General features: G+C 40.7%; 1 protein-coding gene across 2 annotated transcripts in view; it reads left to right on the top strand.

Annotated features, from left to right (window-relative positions):
• The window catches only part of TMEM135 (transmembrane protein 135), a 183,088-nt gene that overhangs the window by 104,436 nt on the left and 62,686 nt on the right, over positions 1 to 15,966 (top strand). For both annotated transcript variants that reach the window (XR_014563616.1, XM_083736969.1), the window contains exon 6: positions 14,971 to 15,017. Coding sequence is in view for 1 of the 2 variants with exons in the window: in XM_083736969.1 (XP_083593095.1) it covers positions 14,971 to 15,017 (47 nt within the window). In the remaining variant the exon portion in view is untranslated. The remainder of the gene's footprint in view (positions 1 to 14,970; positions 15,018 to 15,966) is intronic.

Genomic DNA, 15,966 nt, shown 5'->3' with positions numbered 1-15,966 from the left:
CTAGAAGCAGCTTAATCCCAGCCACAAATGTTATACATCTTGGATACTAGTTGAATTAGATCCACATTCAATCTCAGTTCCCAATCTTTTTACAGAAAATACTTAGAACTAGCCACACTCCTTACAGTGCCATCCCCATTTCATTAGCGGGAAGGAATGCATGCGAAGGGCAGCTCCCCAAACTGCTAAACAATATGTACCAGGAACCACCTGCTCTCCTTAAGAGCATTTCTCATTAAAGCATTAGTTAAATGAGTCTGTGCTTGACCCACCCCTCCTCCCTTGTGTGTTTTTCAGAGTCTGTTACTCCTTCTCTCCTCGCCAACCCTAATTCTCAAAGGCACAACTTTTAATCCACCTGTAAGAACCCTGCAAAACACAGGGTAGTTCTTTGCATCACCCTTCACACCAATTAGACCTGCTTTTATTGTGAGGGTCTGACTACTAAAAGCGGAAAGAGCTGGAGAATTTCAGTTTGAGTGCCCGACTGTTACAAAAGGATTACATATGACCATATGACTCCACTTCGCTCCTAATCATCATCTCAGTGTGAAGTTATTAGCAGTTCTGCCATGCTGAGATCCTGCTTATTCCTCTCATTCCATTTTCTTGGGCAGAGACAACACTGGTATTTGGACGCAGCCAGGCTGACCTTTTACAGTGATGTGAGTGTTTTGAAAATACCCTAGAGGAGATTGTCCATAGGCTTTGTAGAGCCATTTCATCTGAAATGGGTTTAATCTTGAGAATGGCGGGGAAGCCTTGAGAAATAGGCAGGCTTTTTAGTGGTGTGTAGGTCCTGTGAGACTTGCTTGTCAAATACATGAATGGAGAATTAAAAGAACCACTTCCTACTTAAAGATGTCTTAATCTGAGAGGCGAAATGCATTAGTTCCCTAGTTTACCATGACTGAAAGGCCCAGCAGCACTCCCTTAAAAACCAAATCACTCCCCATTTTCTCCCTGCCTCTTCCAAGTACAGTGGTACCTCGGGTTAAGTACTTAATTCATTCCAGAGGTCCATTCTTAACCTGAAACTGTTCTTAACCTTAAGCACCACTTTAGCTAATGGGGCCTCCTGCTGCTGCCGTGCTGCCGGAGCACGATTTCTGTTCTCATCCTGAAGCAAAGTTCCTAACCCAAGGTAATATTTCTGGGTTAGCGGAGTCTGTAACCTGAAGCATCTGTAACCTGAAGTGTACTACTGTATCAAAGTCACAAAAAAGTATTGAGGTTTCCTCTCACCAAGGAAACATGACATGTTTTACTGTTGTGCAGTGGATGCAAGTTAAATATTTGTTCATAAGTAAAAGCATGGGGCAACCTACTGACAGTTTGACTTGGGTCATATAAAACATAATTTCCTGCACATCGAGAACCAATGAGGGTTTTTTTTTTGTCCATTCGATTACAGCAGCTCTTCCAAACTTTCTTGTGCTATACTGTAGAAATTTATTCATTTAATGTTTGACCCCTACCATAGCCCAAGGGTCCCCACCTACCTCTAAGAAACATCATCATAACAAGGGGAAGACAAACATGGGCCCACCAGTTTCCAAAGAAGGAGCTCCTTCAGTGAGCTTGTTGCCACTCTACCCGCCAGAAATAATACTTAGAAGAAATTGGTAACTAAGAACTGGTGCCCGAATTTGCTTATTTCCTCCTCACTTCTAATCCCTTCTCCTTTTGTGTTGTGTCTTTTGGACTGTAAAATGAAGGTGGGGACTGACTTGGAATCATAGAATCATAGAATCATAGAGTTGGAAGAGACCACAAGGGCCATCGAGTCCAACCCCCTGCCAAGCAGGAAACACCATCAGAGCACTCCTGACATATGGTTGTCAAGCCTCTGCTTAAAGACCTCCAAAGAAGGAGACTCCACTATTGACTTACTATTGAGCAGGGGGGAAATACATTAAATGAAATGCATATAGTTTCTTAATTCTGTATTATACTGCACTCCCCTCCACAGAGTACCCAAGCAGTTTTGTGACATGTACGCATGCAAGTATTTTGGGTGTGAGAGAGTGGATGTGGATTGGATGCACCAAAGATGTTATACAGTATCTCCTTTCTGCTAACCACAGATGTGCACAGCCCCTCTTGAAGACCTGTAGAAGACGGCTTACCACGGCCCGAGTCACAATGGAGATAATTTACCATGCTGAGATTTAAAGCTTGCCCTATCTGCAAAGCTCTTGTCCTTTCAAGCCTTAGTTTGAGAAATGAACTTGCATCAAGGTTCAGCAGAAAGGGACAAAATGAGAGCTTTGTGATCCTTCTCCTGTCATTCTGTTTTATTTATCTGAAGCAAAGAGGACAAAACATATCAGCTTAAAGGCTAAGCAATTAGGTTTGTAGTTACAAAGAATTGATGTAGTACTTAAGCATGTATGTTTATATAGAGTTAGTGAACCATAAAATCTAGGGATTTAATTGGTTTTTCCCTCCACCCTCCCTTCTCTAATGACAGGTGTTCTCTATTTTGGCTCAGCCATGTTCTGTAATTGCCAGTTCTAATAATTTCACTGTGATCAGACAACACTGATTTAACAAGAATCTACACAATCTCTTGTTTAATATCATGTATTAGGCATCCTTTTGATCTTATCTCTCTGCAGTTTGCTTGGGGCTTGTTGGCAGAAATGCTCAAGAGTATCTTAACAGCTGTGCTGGTGTAGGTGTAGCTAACTTGGCCGGGAGCCCAATCTGCGCCTGACAAATTGTTTTATTCATTTCCCATAAAACATGAATTTAAGAGGCAGAGCAGTGGCGGGTTGCTGCTAAATTCCTTGCCCCGGGCCTGAAAAGAGATGACAAATATTTACCGGAGTGCAGAAAGTTTTTTGGGGGGTTGAGGTTGGGATGTTTCCTTACCACCATCACCATTCCTAGACTTTTCTTCTCCATCTGATTGAGATGATAGCAGATGATTTGAAATCTTACAAAAATTCTCCATAGTAGTAGAGATTAACAGGAGAATGAAAACATAATAAATGTTTATTGAACTACACACAGCTACACAATGGCTAAACACACCAATGTTTGCAATGACTGTGACAAAAGCAATTGGATAGAGTTGCCTGCCTGTGGAACAAATGATTGACCTGTCATTTATGGACATTGTTGTATCGTATTAAAAAAATCCCTTCCACTTCTCTGTACTGAAGGAGCATGTCATCATTAGTTTTTTTGAAATACAATTTTTTGTTCAAGTTTTGGATTGCTAAGTTCAAAAGCTGTATGAACTCGGGGAGAAAATATTTAATGCACTATACTTCCATCATATTTATGGAACAATATGGAATCACATTGCCCAAAGAGTGCTTGGAAACTAAGTTTGTTATGCTACCTAATAGCCCTGCAAAAATTGCTTGGAAATTCATGATGACTGTGACAAAACTAGGTGTAGAACCTAATACAGAAACTACTTCAGCTGCTCAGGCTACCTAGATTTAAGCAATTTTCCTTGCCTTTCCAGACTCCTGAGTTAGGCAGCAGAGGCAGAAAGGGCAGACTAATATTCTTCTTCCTAGTTTTATTTTTTAACCTTGAAAGATTTGCAAAAGTGAAGACTCTAAAATTCATTGGAATTCTGCAGTTCTCCCCATTGCGCAATTTCATGCAACTGTTATATACCTCAGTATGAAATGTACATGAACAAACTATTTATGTGCTCAGTGAAGCCTTGCTGGTGTAAATGATATATGAACTGATGTAGTAATTATGCAAGAGAAAGTGCTTTTTGTTATCGGATACAATTAATATTACACAGTGGTACCTCGCAAGACGAATGCCTCGTAAAACAAAAAACTCGCAAAACGAAAGGGTTTTTTGTTTTTTGAGTTGCTTCGCAAGACGGATTTCCCTATGAGCTTGCTTCGCAAGACGAAAACATCTTGCAAGTTTGTTTCCTTTGTCTTGCAAGTTTGTTTCCTTTTTCTTAAAACCGTGCATTCACTTCGAGGAGCAACTCATAGCACGCGGTGTGGTAGCCTTTTTTGAGGTTTTTGAAGACTTTGGTATTTTTGAAGCTTTCCCAAAGTCCGTGCTTCGCAAGACGAAAAAATCGCAACGGAAAAACTCACGGAACGAATTAATTTCGTCTTGCGAGGTACCACTGTGTAAGGAGAAAGATGTCATCTTCACCTTATGACATCAGTACACAGTATGAATCAATTTGCAAATTGTATTAGAGTGGTATCTCAGGTTAAGAACTTAATTCATTCTGGAGGTCCGTTCTTATCCTGAAACTGTTCTTAACCTGAAGCACCACTTTAGCTAATGGGGCCTCCTGCCACCGCCGCATGATTTCTGTTCTCATCCTGAAGCAAAGTTCTTAACCCGAGGTACTATTTCTGGGTTAGCGGAGTCTGTAACCTGAAGCGTCTGTAACCCGAGGCACCACTGTATATACATTAGGTCTTCTGGAGTACATTTACTTACTTAATTTCCTGCTTAATCGCAAAACATATTAGAGTGGTTTACAACATTAAAAAGATAACATAACACTTTTTTTTTAAAAAAAGCAAAAAGTTAAAAAACAATCAGCAAACCATTGTCGGAGAAATACTCCTGCATAGGCCTGGCAGAAAAAAAGGGTTTCCAGCAGATATTTAAAAGTTGGCACAGAAGGTGCTTGCTGAATCTCTGTGGGCAGAGTATTCCACAAGAATTTTTATGAGATACCTTGAGATCACTGTTAACTTTTCCTGTAGTCTCTGGCTTCATCCCCCTGCCCAAAGGAAACATGTTTATTCTGTTGAAATTAATGGAACAGGCAAGCCAAATAAATACGTGTTAAATTAATTTTGCGTTTCCAATGAAATATACCCTGAGCATGCAGATCATTGCTGGCAATACAACTTGCCGGGAGCTAGCCTATTCCACATTATGTAGGTGTGTATAAAAATCTAGATATTCTGGGATTTTGTTATATCAGAAATAAAATGATTGTTGGGATTATGATCTTCCAAGAGGGTGAATGCTGATGTTATTTGGTTACTTTATACGCTGAGTACAAGAAGATGACATAGAAATGATTATTTAGTGACAACTCTCAGAATATTAATAGGCCAGAATTGGAAAAATACAACTTATCATTCAACGATAGCTGATTAATTAAAGCATAAGATAATGGTATGCTTGATAAGGCGAAGAAACCTATTTATGGGGGTGCGGTGGAGAGCAAGGCATTTTTTTTTATTAAAAAGTCGAGTTTATTTAATATTGGAATAATTGAGTGTAAGCCTCCGGAAATCTATATTTTCTGCTGGGGGTTATTTAAGAACATGGTTGTAAAATAACATTCGGCAGGCATGGAAGTGATTATTTTTCTTGTTGATCTTTGTTCTTATTTGAAGACTTGCGGGATTATTAAGTCGTTGTAGCTGTGAAAATTAGTTTAATTGATATAGCAAATTGCATTAATAGTTATATATTGTAGTATTATAGCATGCTTTTGGTTTTTTTTCTTTTAAATATATCTTTTAAAAAGAAATACGTTTTAAAAAAACTTAACAAATTAAAAAATAACAATTATAGAAGTGAACCCGATGAAGGTCAGGGGAGCCTTTCATGCAAAGGTCAAGAAGCTCTGGTGAATTGTCTCTTGAGTATCTCCTTTCCCTTGGCATACTGTGAAACAGTATGTGAAATACTGGATGCCAGCCTGCCTGCTGATCTTAAGAAGTCCAAAGAAGCTTCACGATTCTTACAGGGCAAACTCCTGTTACCCGTAGGCAACAGGCGTACAAAATACTTGCTATAATTCTGCAGCAGTTAAAGAGTTTCAAGATAGCCGAGGAGATGATAAAGTGGAAAGTACTTAAGAATTTTGACTTGTGTACAAACACATTTCATATGCATATCTTTGCTCGGCTCTTTGAAAGTTAGATCTAGTGAATTTTGCATCCTTGGCCCTGAATGCAGTGTACCTTTCCTGTTCTTTTAATATGGTCCAGCCACGTTCACAAATTAAGAATGAAGGTCTGCGCCGGGGTGGGGAGCCCTTAGCTCCGTGGGCCAGGCACTCATCAGGACCTGTCTTGCTGGTCAAAGTCAACAGGTGCGTGAGACCGCTCATCTGTCAATCACATGGTGTCATTATGACATCACAAGAAATCCTCAAAGACCAGAGACTTAAAGGGGAAGGGGTAGACTTGCTAAAGGCTTTAAGGAAGTTGACACTCTCGGGTTTGAGCCTCCAGACTAGCAGGGGTCAGCAAACTTTTTCAGCAGGGGGCCGGTCCACTGTCCCTCAGACCTTGTGGAGGGCCGGACTATATTTTTGAGGAAAAAGGAAGAAGAACGAATTCCTATGCCGCACAAATAATCCAGAGATGCATTTTAAATAAAAGCACACATTCTACTCATGTGAAAACATCAGGCAGGCCCCACAAATAACCCAGAGATGCATTTTAAATAAAAGGACACATTCTACCCATGTAAAAGCACGCTGATTTCTGGACCGTCCGTGGGCCGGATTTAGAAGACGATTGGGCCGGATCCGGCCCCTGGGCCTTAGCTTGCCTACCCATGCTCCAGAGGCTGAGATGGAAGCACAGGAACAGCCAGAAAGCCTTTGCCCCTCTGAAGGATCTCTCATTCAAGAGCTGCTTCAGATGGTGCTTTTGCAGAGGGCTTTAATCCGTGCTCTGCTAATCTAGCCCTGGCTGTGCAGTTTTCTCCCCTGTGGGGAACGGGTTTGTGCAGCCAATACAAGATTAAACCCTGCCCTGGGAACGGGTTTGTGCAGCCAATACAAGATTAAACCCTGCCCTCCTGCCTATTAGCTGACATCAACAGTGACGCCAGCTGATGGGTGGCTAGGCGTAGTATGGGGATAGAAGGTATTGTGAGAAATTGGACACCTTGGTGGGCCAAATTTGACCCATGGGCCAGAGATTCTACACCTAGTGCACTCCAAGTCATGCCACCAGCAGTTGTATGGTGAAATCTCTGAATGCCGGCATTAGACACTCCTGTACTAGTGGCACACAAACTAGAAGCAAACTGTGGCATTATTCCCTGGATGCCACACTCTTTGAGTGAGCTGATTTCCCCCACTGAGAGCAGCAAGACCATTGCAATACAGAACGTGCTCGCATTATATTATATTATATTATATTATATTATATTATATTATAATCATATCATATATCATATTATATATCATATCACAGTGGTACCTCAGGTTAAGTACTTAATTCATTCCGGAGGTCCGTTCTTAACCTGAAACTGTTCTTAACCTGAAACACCACTTTAGCAAATGGGGCCTCCTGCTGCTGCCGTGCCACCGGAGCCCAATTTCTGTTCTTATCCTGAAGCACTATTTCTGGGTTAGCGGAGTGTGTAAACTGAAGCGTATGTAACCTGAAGCGTATGTAACCCGAGGTACCACTGAATTATTCATTTAACAAAATTTGTATGCTGCCTGATCATTACAAAACCTCTTAAGTGATTTACAAGAGAGATTGAAATTAGCACTGAAAGCAGTTAACTGTAATTAAAAACAGTTAATTGAATAGAATGTTGACTCGGAAGAGGTAGTCTTCCAAGCAAAGGCTAGCAGCAAGCGAAGCTGCCTGATACCTGGTCAGACAATCTGTTGACAGATCTACTCAAACTTGCAGCACCTCTCTTTCGCATCACCTGCTGCTTGAACATTTTTAACTGGAGATACTGGGAGACTGAACCTGAGACATTCTGCAAGTGAAGCATGTGTTCGATGACTGAGCTGTGATTCCCCCTTCACAAACTGGAGGTGTCAAAATGACACTATGTCCCCAAGTCGCTAGTGCCTTTTATTTGCTGCAGGATGAACCACACAACAGGAAATGGTTTTGTCCACACAACAGGAAATGGGGTCTTCCCAACTTTGGCCCCTGTACGATACTGATGCATCTTAAATCCAATGTATCAAAATTGGTTGCAGTGTCACCTAAGAATTCGTTTTAAACTTTGCCTCCTAAGAATTGCATTCACTGGTGACTAAACTGGAGCGTGACGTGGAAATTGGCATATAAAAGCAATCCTGACCAGGCCTCTTGATACATATTGCTTAAAAAGTTTATTACTATTATTGTACTATTTATTGTCATTTAAAAAAGCACACCTCATTCAAATTAGAATGGTGAGGCCTAATTTCCTGAAGAGCTGGTTTCTTTGTTTCTTGCTTATTCTCTTACCTTACTCAAGAGTAAATTGCACCAGTACCCTGCATTTCTTCCTTTTCCCTTCATATTTTTTGCTGAAAGAATACAGGAGTCCTCCTCCCTCCCTCTCTCTTTTTTTAAAAAAACCCCAGCACTGAGGTGCTCTGCCTGTTAGTGATATCCAAAACAGCTGTTCCACGATAAACCCAGGACAGCTGCATGACAGTGTGTGAAAAAAACCCAAAAAACCCAGCAGCCTCATGTTCCTAAAACTTGAGCTCGCATTTGCCACGTTTTCTGCAGGGCAGCAATTTAGAGACATTAAAATTCCTTGGCGTTACTTATTAAAAAGTACATGCCTTAGGCAGATAGAAATACAATTAGAAAACATGTAAGTGTTTCTGTTCATTGCTGAGGGCTCCTAGGCCAAACCTTTCACAACAGTCTATTTTGAAACCAGGCATGATGCTAACTCAGGCCGAAACCTGTGCAGTGGGATTTTTGAAGGCCCTGTGAAGTATCTCTGTGCCTTTGGTGGGAAGGGTCAGCATCCTGCAATTTGGAAGGGAGCCTGGAGCACCAGATTTAACAAGCGGGCAAATTATTTTTATTTATTTATCAAATTCGTATACCACCCTTCACCTGTTGATCTCAAGGTGTCTGGGAGAACCTCCTGGCTTTCCTCGGTGACAAGTTGCTGTGACTAAGGAAATGCAGAAGAAGTTAGAGAAATGTTGTTGGCATAGAATTGGCTCCTTGATTTCCAGTGACCAGGAATATTCTGGCCAGTGTGGTGGTCGCATCCTGACCACAACTGCCTGTAGTTCACACCTCAAAGCACAGGGTCATAGGAAATAAGGACTTGGTGCTTGATGTATAGAGTCCCATGGTACCTATACACCCAAGTAGCCTCCTGTTTTTGCACAGTTGTCGATTTTTTTTTAACAAAACGTTTCACCTAGATGTGTGTGCCTTTTATTGTAATTTTATAATTCAAAGAGTTTTTATGAGATCTGGAATGGGGTTTAAGAACTCTTTTTAAAATAACACCTGGAGTTGAAAGTACTGGAAGACACATAGCACCAAACGAAATCACCTTCCTTTAAGTAATTAATTGTAATTTCTCCTTTAATTAGCCGTCCTGCCCTTTTAATATTGACAGATAACTGGAGCTTATTACTGGATTAGAGTAGACAGGAATACTGAGCAAGGGGTAGGAGGTTGGTTTTCAGGGAGAGCTGTTAATTATTATTTTTTTGAATTTGTGAAAATTTAAAATTAAGTTACACAGGAAGTAACAGGACAAAAACTACAAATACTTCTAAGCACAGTCATAACAAATGACTTAACATTTGGAGTTATTAATAACTAATTAAATGTTAGTTAAACAAGCAAATTACATTGTGCATTCCAGTTTTCATTTGCGTGGAACTATATGACTGATATGAATAGGGGGGGAAACTATATAGCACTCCTAGAAAATCTAGTTGCTTTGAAGCAAGTTTTGCACCTCTGCCTCACCTTGGTGTTCAGAAATGAATTTTTGATTTTCTACTGTGAAGTTATCAGCAACATTTGGTGCTTTTATACATGCGATTTGCTGATGTGTGAAATCCAGGTTGTTTAATGAGCATCTAATAAAAACAGCGTAGGGAAAGTAAATGATATAAAAAGAACTCGTCAAACATATATCACTCATTCAAGATACTTTTAGTCTTTCGGCTGGATGTAGTTATTTGTACAGCTGGAAGATTTCAAGCTCTATATGTTGCAGAGCTCCGCTTGTTGACCTTCTGACATCAATCAACTATGAATGGGTCATGGCAAGGCAAAAAAACTGGAGTAGAATTCCAACAGAGTGCAGGTTAATTTACAGCTCTGGTTTCCACTGAACACACAGTTATAGTTTTATATGGTATGAAATCTATTTGTTTTTAAAAATAACTATCAATGTATCTTGTCCAATTTTGGCTATGAGATATAACTTTAGCTTGTTTTGTTTTGTGGGCGTGTGGGATATTTGGATTTTTATCTTTAGAGTTTAGTGCAACAACACTATTTACCGTGTTTTTTGCTCTATAAGACCCACTTTTTCCCTCCTAAAAAGTAAGGGGAAATGTGTGTGTGTCTTATGGAGCGAACGCAGGCTGTGCAGCTATCCCAGAAGCCAGAACAGCAAGAGGGATTGCTGCTTTCACTGCGCAGCGATTCCTCTTGCTGTTCTGGCTTCTGAGATTCAGAATTTTTCCCCCCCTTGTTTTCCTCCTCCAAAAACTAGGTGCGTCTTGTGGTCTGGTGCATCTTATAGAGCGAAAAATGCGGTAGATACAAAAGGGATTTCTGTGTAGAGTCTGAGATAGGAAATCTTTTTCAGCCTTTTTAGGTGATACCTAATCTCTGTATCGTAGACTACATTCACTTTTGCTCTTTTCCTACAGAACCTAGGTAGCACCACTATCAGGGAAGGGGAGGAGAGATGCTTAAAAATGCAGGAGGTGCTGTAGCATCCCTGCTTAAAAACACGCCCCTGATCAAAAGCAAGAAGCATCACCATAGTTCGGGGAAACAGCCAGGCAAAAACACCTAAGAAAGGACTGGAGTAGAGCCAGTTAGGCAGTATGGCCAGGACTTGATCTAGGGAGGCTGTCCTGACCAATTAGCAAAACTGCCCTTTGAATCTTGACCATTGTCCGTAAGTGTCGTATTGCTACCAAAAGTGCATACCGCTCTCAATATTACAGTCCTGTGCAAGAGGATTGGATATTGTCTCTGGCCACTTTCACACCATACATTTAAAGCACTATCACACCACTTTAAAGCAGTCAGCATATGCGCTGCCGGGGTGCAAAGATCCACCCTGCACCCCCAAATTTAGTTTAGCCGCCCCCAAATTAACTTTTATTAAGCTTTTTTTGGGAGGGGGGAACCAAAAGTTGTTGACCTTTTTTGGGGGGGGGATCGCTCACCTGTAACAGCAGTGCAGCGGAAAATACTGCATTTGACGGAGTAACAGAGCAGAAGAGGAGGGGACAGGGGCTTTTGCTTCATTGCTTTCCACTGCTGCCAATCGAGAGGGACCGGTATACAGTAGGTATCCATTTGGTGCCCCTCCCAGAATTCGGTGCCCGGGTGCCCCGTACCCCTTGCACCCCGGGAAAAGACAGCCCTGGCAGTCAGGGGTTCCCCACACCCAAAGAATTCTGGAAACAGAGGTTTCTTAAGGGTGCTGAGAGTGGCTGGGAGACCCCATTTCCACCCCAGAGCCACAATTCACAGAGCTCTCTGGGCAGAGGGCTTGACTCTTAAACCATTCTCGAAACTGTAGCTCTGGGAAGGGCTAATAAGCTCCTAATAGCTCTCAGCACCCTTAAGAAACTACAGCTCCCAGAATTCTTTGAAGGAAGCTATGACTGATTAAAGTGGTATCGCAGTGCTTTAAATGCATGGTATGAATGTGGCTTCTGCGTCCCTGAAATTGTCCACTTTTTAGTCACTGAAAATTGTCTTAAGTAGCTACATGAGAAACTTCCTGCCAGTTTCATCTAACTAGAAGTAAAATGTAAAGGTAAAGTAGCAATTTATCTGGTAGAAGATTAAGCCTTAAAAAAACAACTCCTACAGCAAGGTTACCTTCAGGATTGTGCTGATCTGTACAATGCATTGTACTTAATGTTCAAGCCAAGCTACCTAGTGAGAAGAGTTTGTTTTGTGGAGTTGGCAAACATTAAAGGTTAAATTTTAGAAGGTTATTGTACCTGCAGGTGACCTAGACTTTTGCAAAGGTGCTTTTAAATTTCATCTTCTTTGTCATGAAGTATAGAAACAATACTAATAGTCTGAGTGATTTTTTAAAAAAATCTGAAAAAACGAACAGAGGCTATTTTGGTGAGGGGAAAAAAAACCCAGCGAAGCAAGCTTAGTTTGAATCCAGCCTTTAATCACATGCTCCCAAGTTGGCTGTTAATGATCAAAAAGGCCTTGTAGCAATTTGAACTGCTGCCAGCATCACCCACTGCTGGAAAAATAAAATAATTAACTTAAACCAACATGCTGAGATGCAACTGTGGCCGCATATCTGTGCTGAAATTATGCATGGATCTTTGCCAGAAGGTAGCAATGGAAGCACGTGGAGAAAACGGCAGGGAGTTGCAAGCAGTGTTTATATATGTGCAATTGTAGTTAACTGTTGAAATAATTGTATGTCAGCCCATAGTCTGGATGCTTCTGCAGACTTGCTAGTTGTCGCTCGGCCCAAATCCTGATGAATGCCTCCAATGTACATTAATGGTTGGGGAAGGGAACAGGACTGGGAGAATTCCAGCCTCTTTTAGGTTTAACTTAACGTTACCAGACATCCCCTTTTCCTGCGGACAGTCCCCAGATTTACAAATCAGTCCCCTGACAAAATCCATTGAAGTTGAAAAGTGTCCCCGGATTCATTGAAAAAAATCTGGTAACCTTAGTTTAACTTGCATGTCTGTCGGGGATATGCAGGAAATATATCCCAAGCTTTCTTTTTTACAAGCAACCAGCACAGTGCTTGTCTTCCCCGCCTGCCCCAACTTTTTGCAACTGAAAGACAGAACATGAAAGAGGAAAGAGAAAATAAGAATCAACAGAGAAAGATACAGGAAGGAAGAAAAGACAGGAAATTTGGGGAAGTGAAAAAGACAGCGAGGGAGCAAGAAAAATAGATGTGCCTTGAAAAGAATGGGGGAGTAAAGGGACACCCCCACAGTCGTTTGGGGAGAGATATTATTCCTTATCCTTATCTTGTAGTTTGGTACCGAGGTTCCATTCCACCATAACTCCAAATTATAATTTTTGTGACCAGGATTTTCTCTCTGTTACAAAGTGGCTATTATCCCTTCAAAATAGGCTGAAGTTTCTGTTTTTATTTACTTTTATGTTTTGGTATACTAAGGGTTAATGCGGGATTTTCACAAAATGGCTGCTTTAAAACTCTATACAGGCAACTCCCCATTTACATGGGAGTGCGTTCCAAGGCCCCACATGGGTCAGCATAATCCTGCCCCGCCCTCTTCCGGTGCCAAAAATGGCACATGTGTGCTATATGTGCACAAATGGGAAGTTGCCTGTAGTTATTTCTTGACTCGTATATTATTTACAAAAAAAAAAAAAATGCTTTCTAGAATTCAGTCCAGGACGCCAACTTACTAATATCTGTATATCTGCCCAGTTTGTCTGGTGACTTCTTGGCCAGTCTAGTTCTGTCTGTAAAGCCACCTTCTGCCTGTTGGGCCTAGCAGAGGAAGGAGGCCTCGTCTCAGCCTGGGAGATGCTCCCTTCTTTTGACCTGACTTTTCCAGAAGTTTAGTCACTGTGGTGTGACTTACCTGTTCTTCCTCCATTGCTGGAGGTTGGACGACCCTTGGGTTCCCTTCCAACCCTACAACTCTACGGATCTTTGGGTCTTCTTCAAGGATCAGTTCTCCAGTACAGGTGAAGGACAAAACTCAGACTAGCAAAGGGGAACAAAGCTCCAGGAATCCTGGGAACGGCAGTAGGACACAGCAGAGACCTATCCTGCACCGTTATACATGAGAAAAGAAAACAGTAGGGTGGGAGAAGGAAGGACAAGGAGTTGAAAGGAGAGTCAGCAGCTTGTCCTGTGATCTGCTAAGCTGCCTGTTGAAAGAGAGAGAAAGAACTGTGCTCCCAAGCCAAAGTTCTGCTGAAGGTTGAACAGGAAGGAGTCCCTTCAAGGCCAGAGGAGAACTGCAGCTGCTGGAGGCACTTTTTGGACCACAGGCTGCTGAAACTAACACTACTTTGCTTTTGGCAGAAGTTCAGTGCTGGCTAGGACAAGGACAAAGTTTGTGTCCGTAGGGATGTTTAAATAGAGACAGAGGGTGGAAATTGCCTGTGCCGCTTTCTTTTAACCCTTGTTTCATTCCGTCACTTCAGTTGCTAATCATCTGTATATACTTTCAGCGTCAAGGTTCATTTCTCATCTGTTTCTTTTTTTTAAAAAAAGAAACCACTTAGCACCTTATAAAATCCCATATGACCAACTGTACAAAAACATATTTCACACAGGGTTTTTTCTGACACTCCACAAAACATGTCTAGCTAAACATTAGAATAAATCCCGGAGCATTCTCGTTTGTGAAAACTTTGACAAAAGAATGATTCCACAGAAAATTTAAGCTTTTTTTTTTTTTTTTAAGGCTTGGAAACCAGAAAGAAAGATGAGGCCATAACAGTATCAAAATGGCAGGGCTCTTTTTTTGCCATAAAACTTTTTGGACTCCTGCTCTGTCATCTCATTGCTCTAGTATTCCATGCAACGTTCCCAAATCCCTTAGCACTTGGACATCAGGAGGCAGAAATCTTCACAATGTTGGAATCAAAGCACGTTGGAAATAAGGGACGCTTGAAGAGACCTCAAACTTGTTAAATTTGAAAACAATAAATATTGTGGCACTCTTATTCTGACCCACTGATCTTTTCTTCCAAATGATGTGTTTGGGAGAGCTGATCTCACAGAATCAGGTGATCTGAAACAAGTTCATTTCCCTTACAATTGTGCTCTAAGGGAGGATTAAAATTTCATCATTTTATTAATATGCATTATGCAGAAAATTCAGGATAACCATACTGTAGGAGTTTATTTCACTTATACCATCACACTTCAATTTATTTTTTAAAAATAAAATAAAATACAGATAATTCTGAATCCTCACTCCTCTTCCCCCCAGGTTTTTTTTCAAGCTTTTCACAACCCAGAATCAGTGTCTACACAATTCTTGGTAACAACTATTTATAATAATGTTCTTTTTCCTTTTTGTAGGTCCTTTTGTTCTGCATTACTGCTGCCCTGTTTATGTTCTTTTTCAGGTATGTTGTCCTATATTTTTTCATACTTTATATTAAAGGGTAATTTGAAAAACCTTGGCCGGTTTTTATAACTTCATGTTTTTCTCCAAATTAAAAAAAGAATAAGTTTAGATTTATTCCAAAAAACAGGTTTGGTAGTAATTACCTTAAACTGCAAATTTTTAAGCTTCTTGAAATCTTATTCTGCAGCACCATCTGGTAAAAAGGAAGTGGAAAGAGGAGTGTCCTGTAAGGATCCACTTATTCATTTGGGTATAAAGAGAAAAAGATAATGTTTTCATGGACTGCCACCTACTAATGAAATTCTGCAACTGCCTACTATTAGTAGTCTTAAAAACCAGCCAAAATATTCTTAGTACTGGAAAAAGTTGTGATGATGTTGTGAAAAATAAACTTTTCTTGGATTCTCATTAGGATAACGGCGTCTTACTAATAATTTTTTATTTCTGCCCTAATTACCTTGAGTTATTTTCCATTTGGGGGTGGGCTAGGAACCCTGACAAGTAAATAAAAGAATTCAGGAGCTAATAAATAAAGTGATAATCGGATTATTTGCATAGCTCAAAATCCACTCTCTCCTCTCACACACAACAGTTGGCTTAAATGTTGGTCATTTCGTTAATGCTGCAAAATATTTTCCCTGCATGCTACAAACACTAGTTCAGATCTGGTGGTTCCTGGTGCCATGAAGCATTTGAAATCCTTTTTTGTGGCTGCCTTCCATTTCTGGATATTCAAAAAATCCATTTCCTTTGCCACTTATTAGATGCTTTGCTAATGAATTAAATCTGATGTAGGCTAGTACAGTGCATGAAATAATACCACAATAATTTTGATAGTCTTTAAGGTGCCACAAGCTTCTTGTTTTTAAGAACTCATTCCTTAACTGGGCTAAAACTTAATGGCCCTCATAAGTATGGCCATATATGCCTACAATCTTTGTGGCTCA

Source organism: Podarcis gaigeae (genome assembly GCF_964106915.1).
Source record: "Podarcis gaigeae genome assembly, chromosome: 4".
NCBI classification, from domain to species: domain Eukaryota; kingdom Metazoa; phylum Chordata; class Lepidosauria; order Squamata; family Lacertidae; genus Podarcis; species Podarcis gaigeae.
The sequence above is the reverse complement of the archived record's forward strand: the minus strand, read 5'-3'. Positions and strand labels throughout refer to the sequence as shown.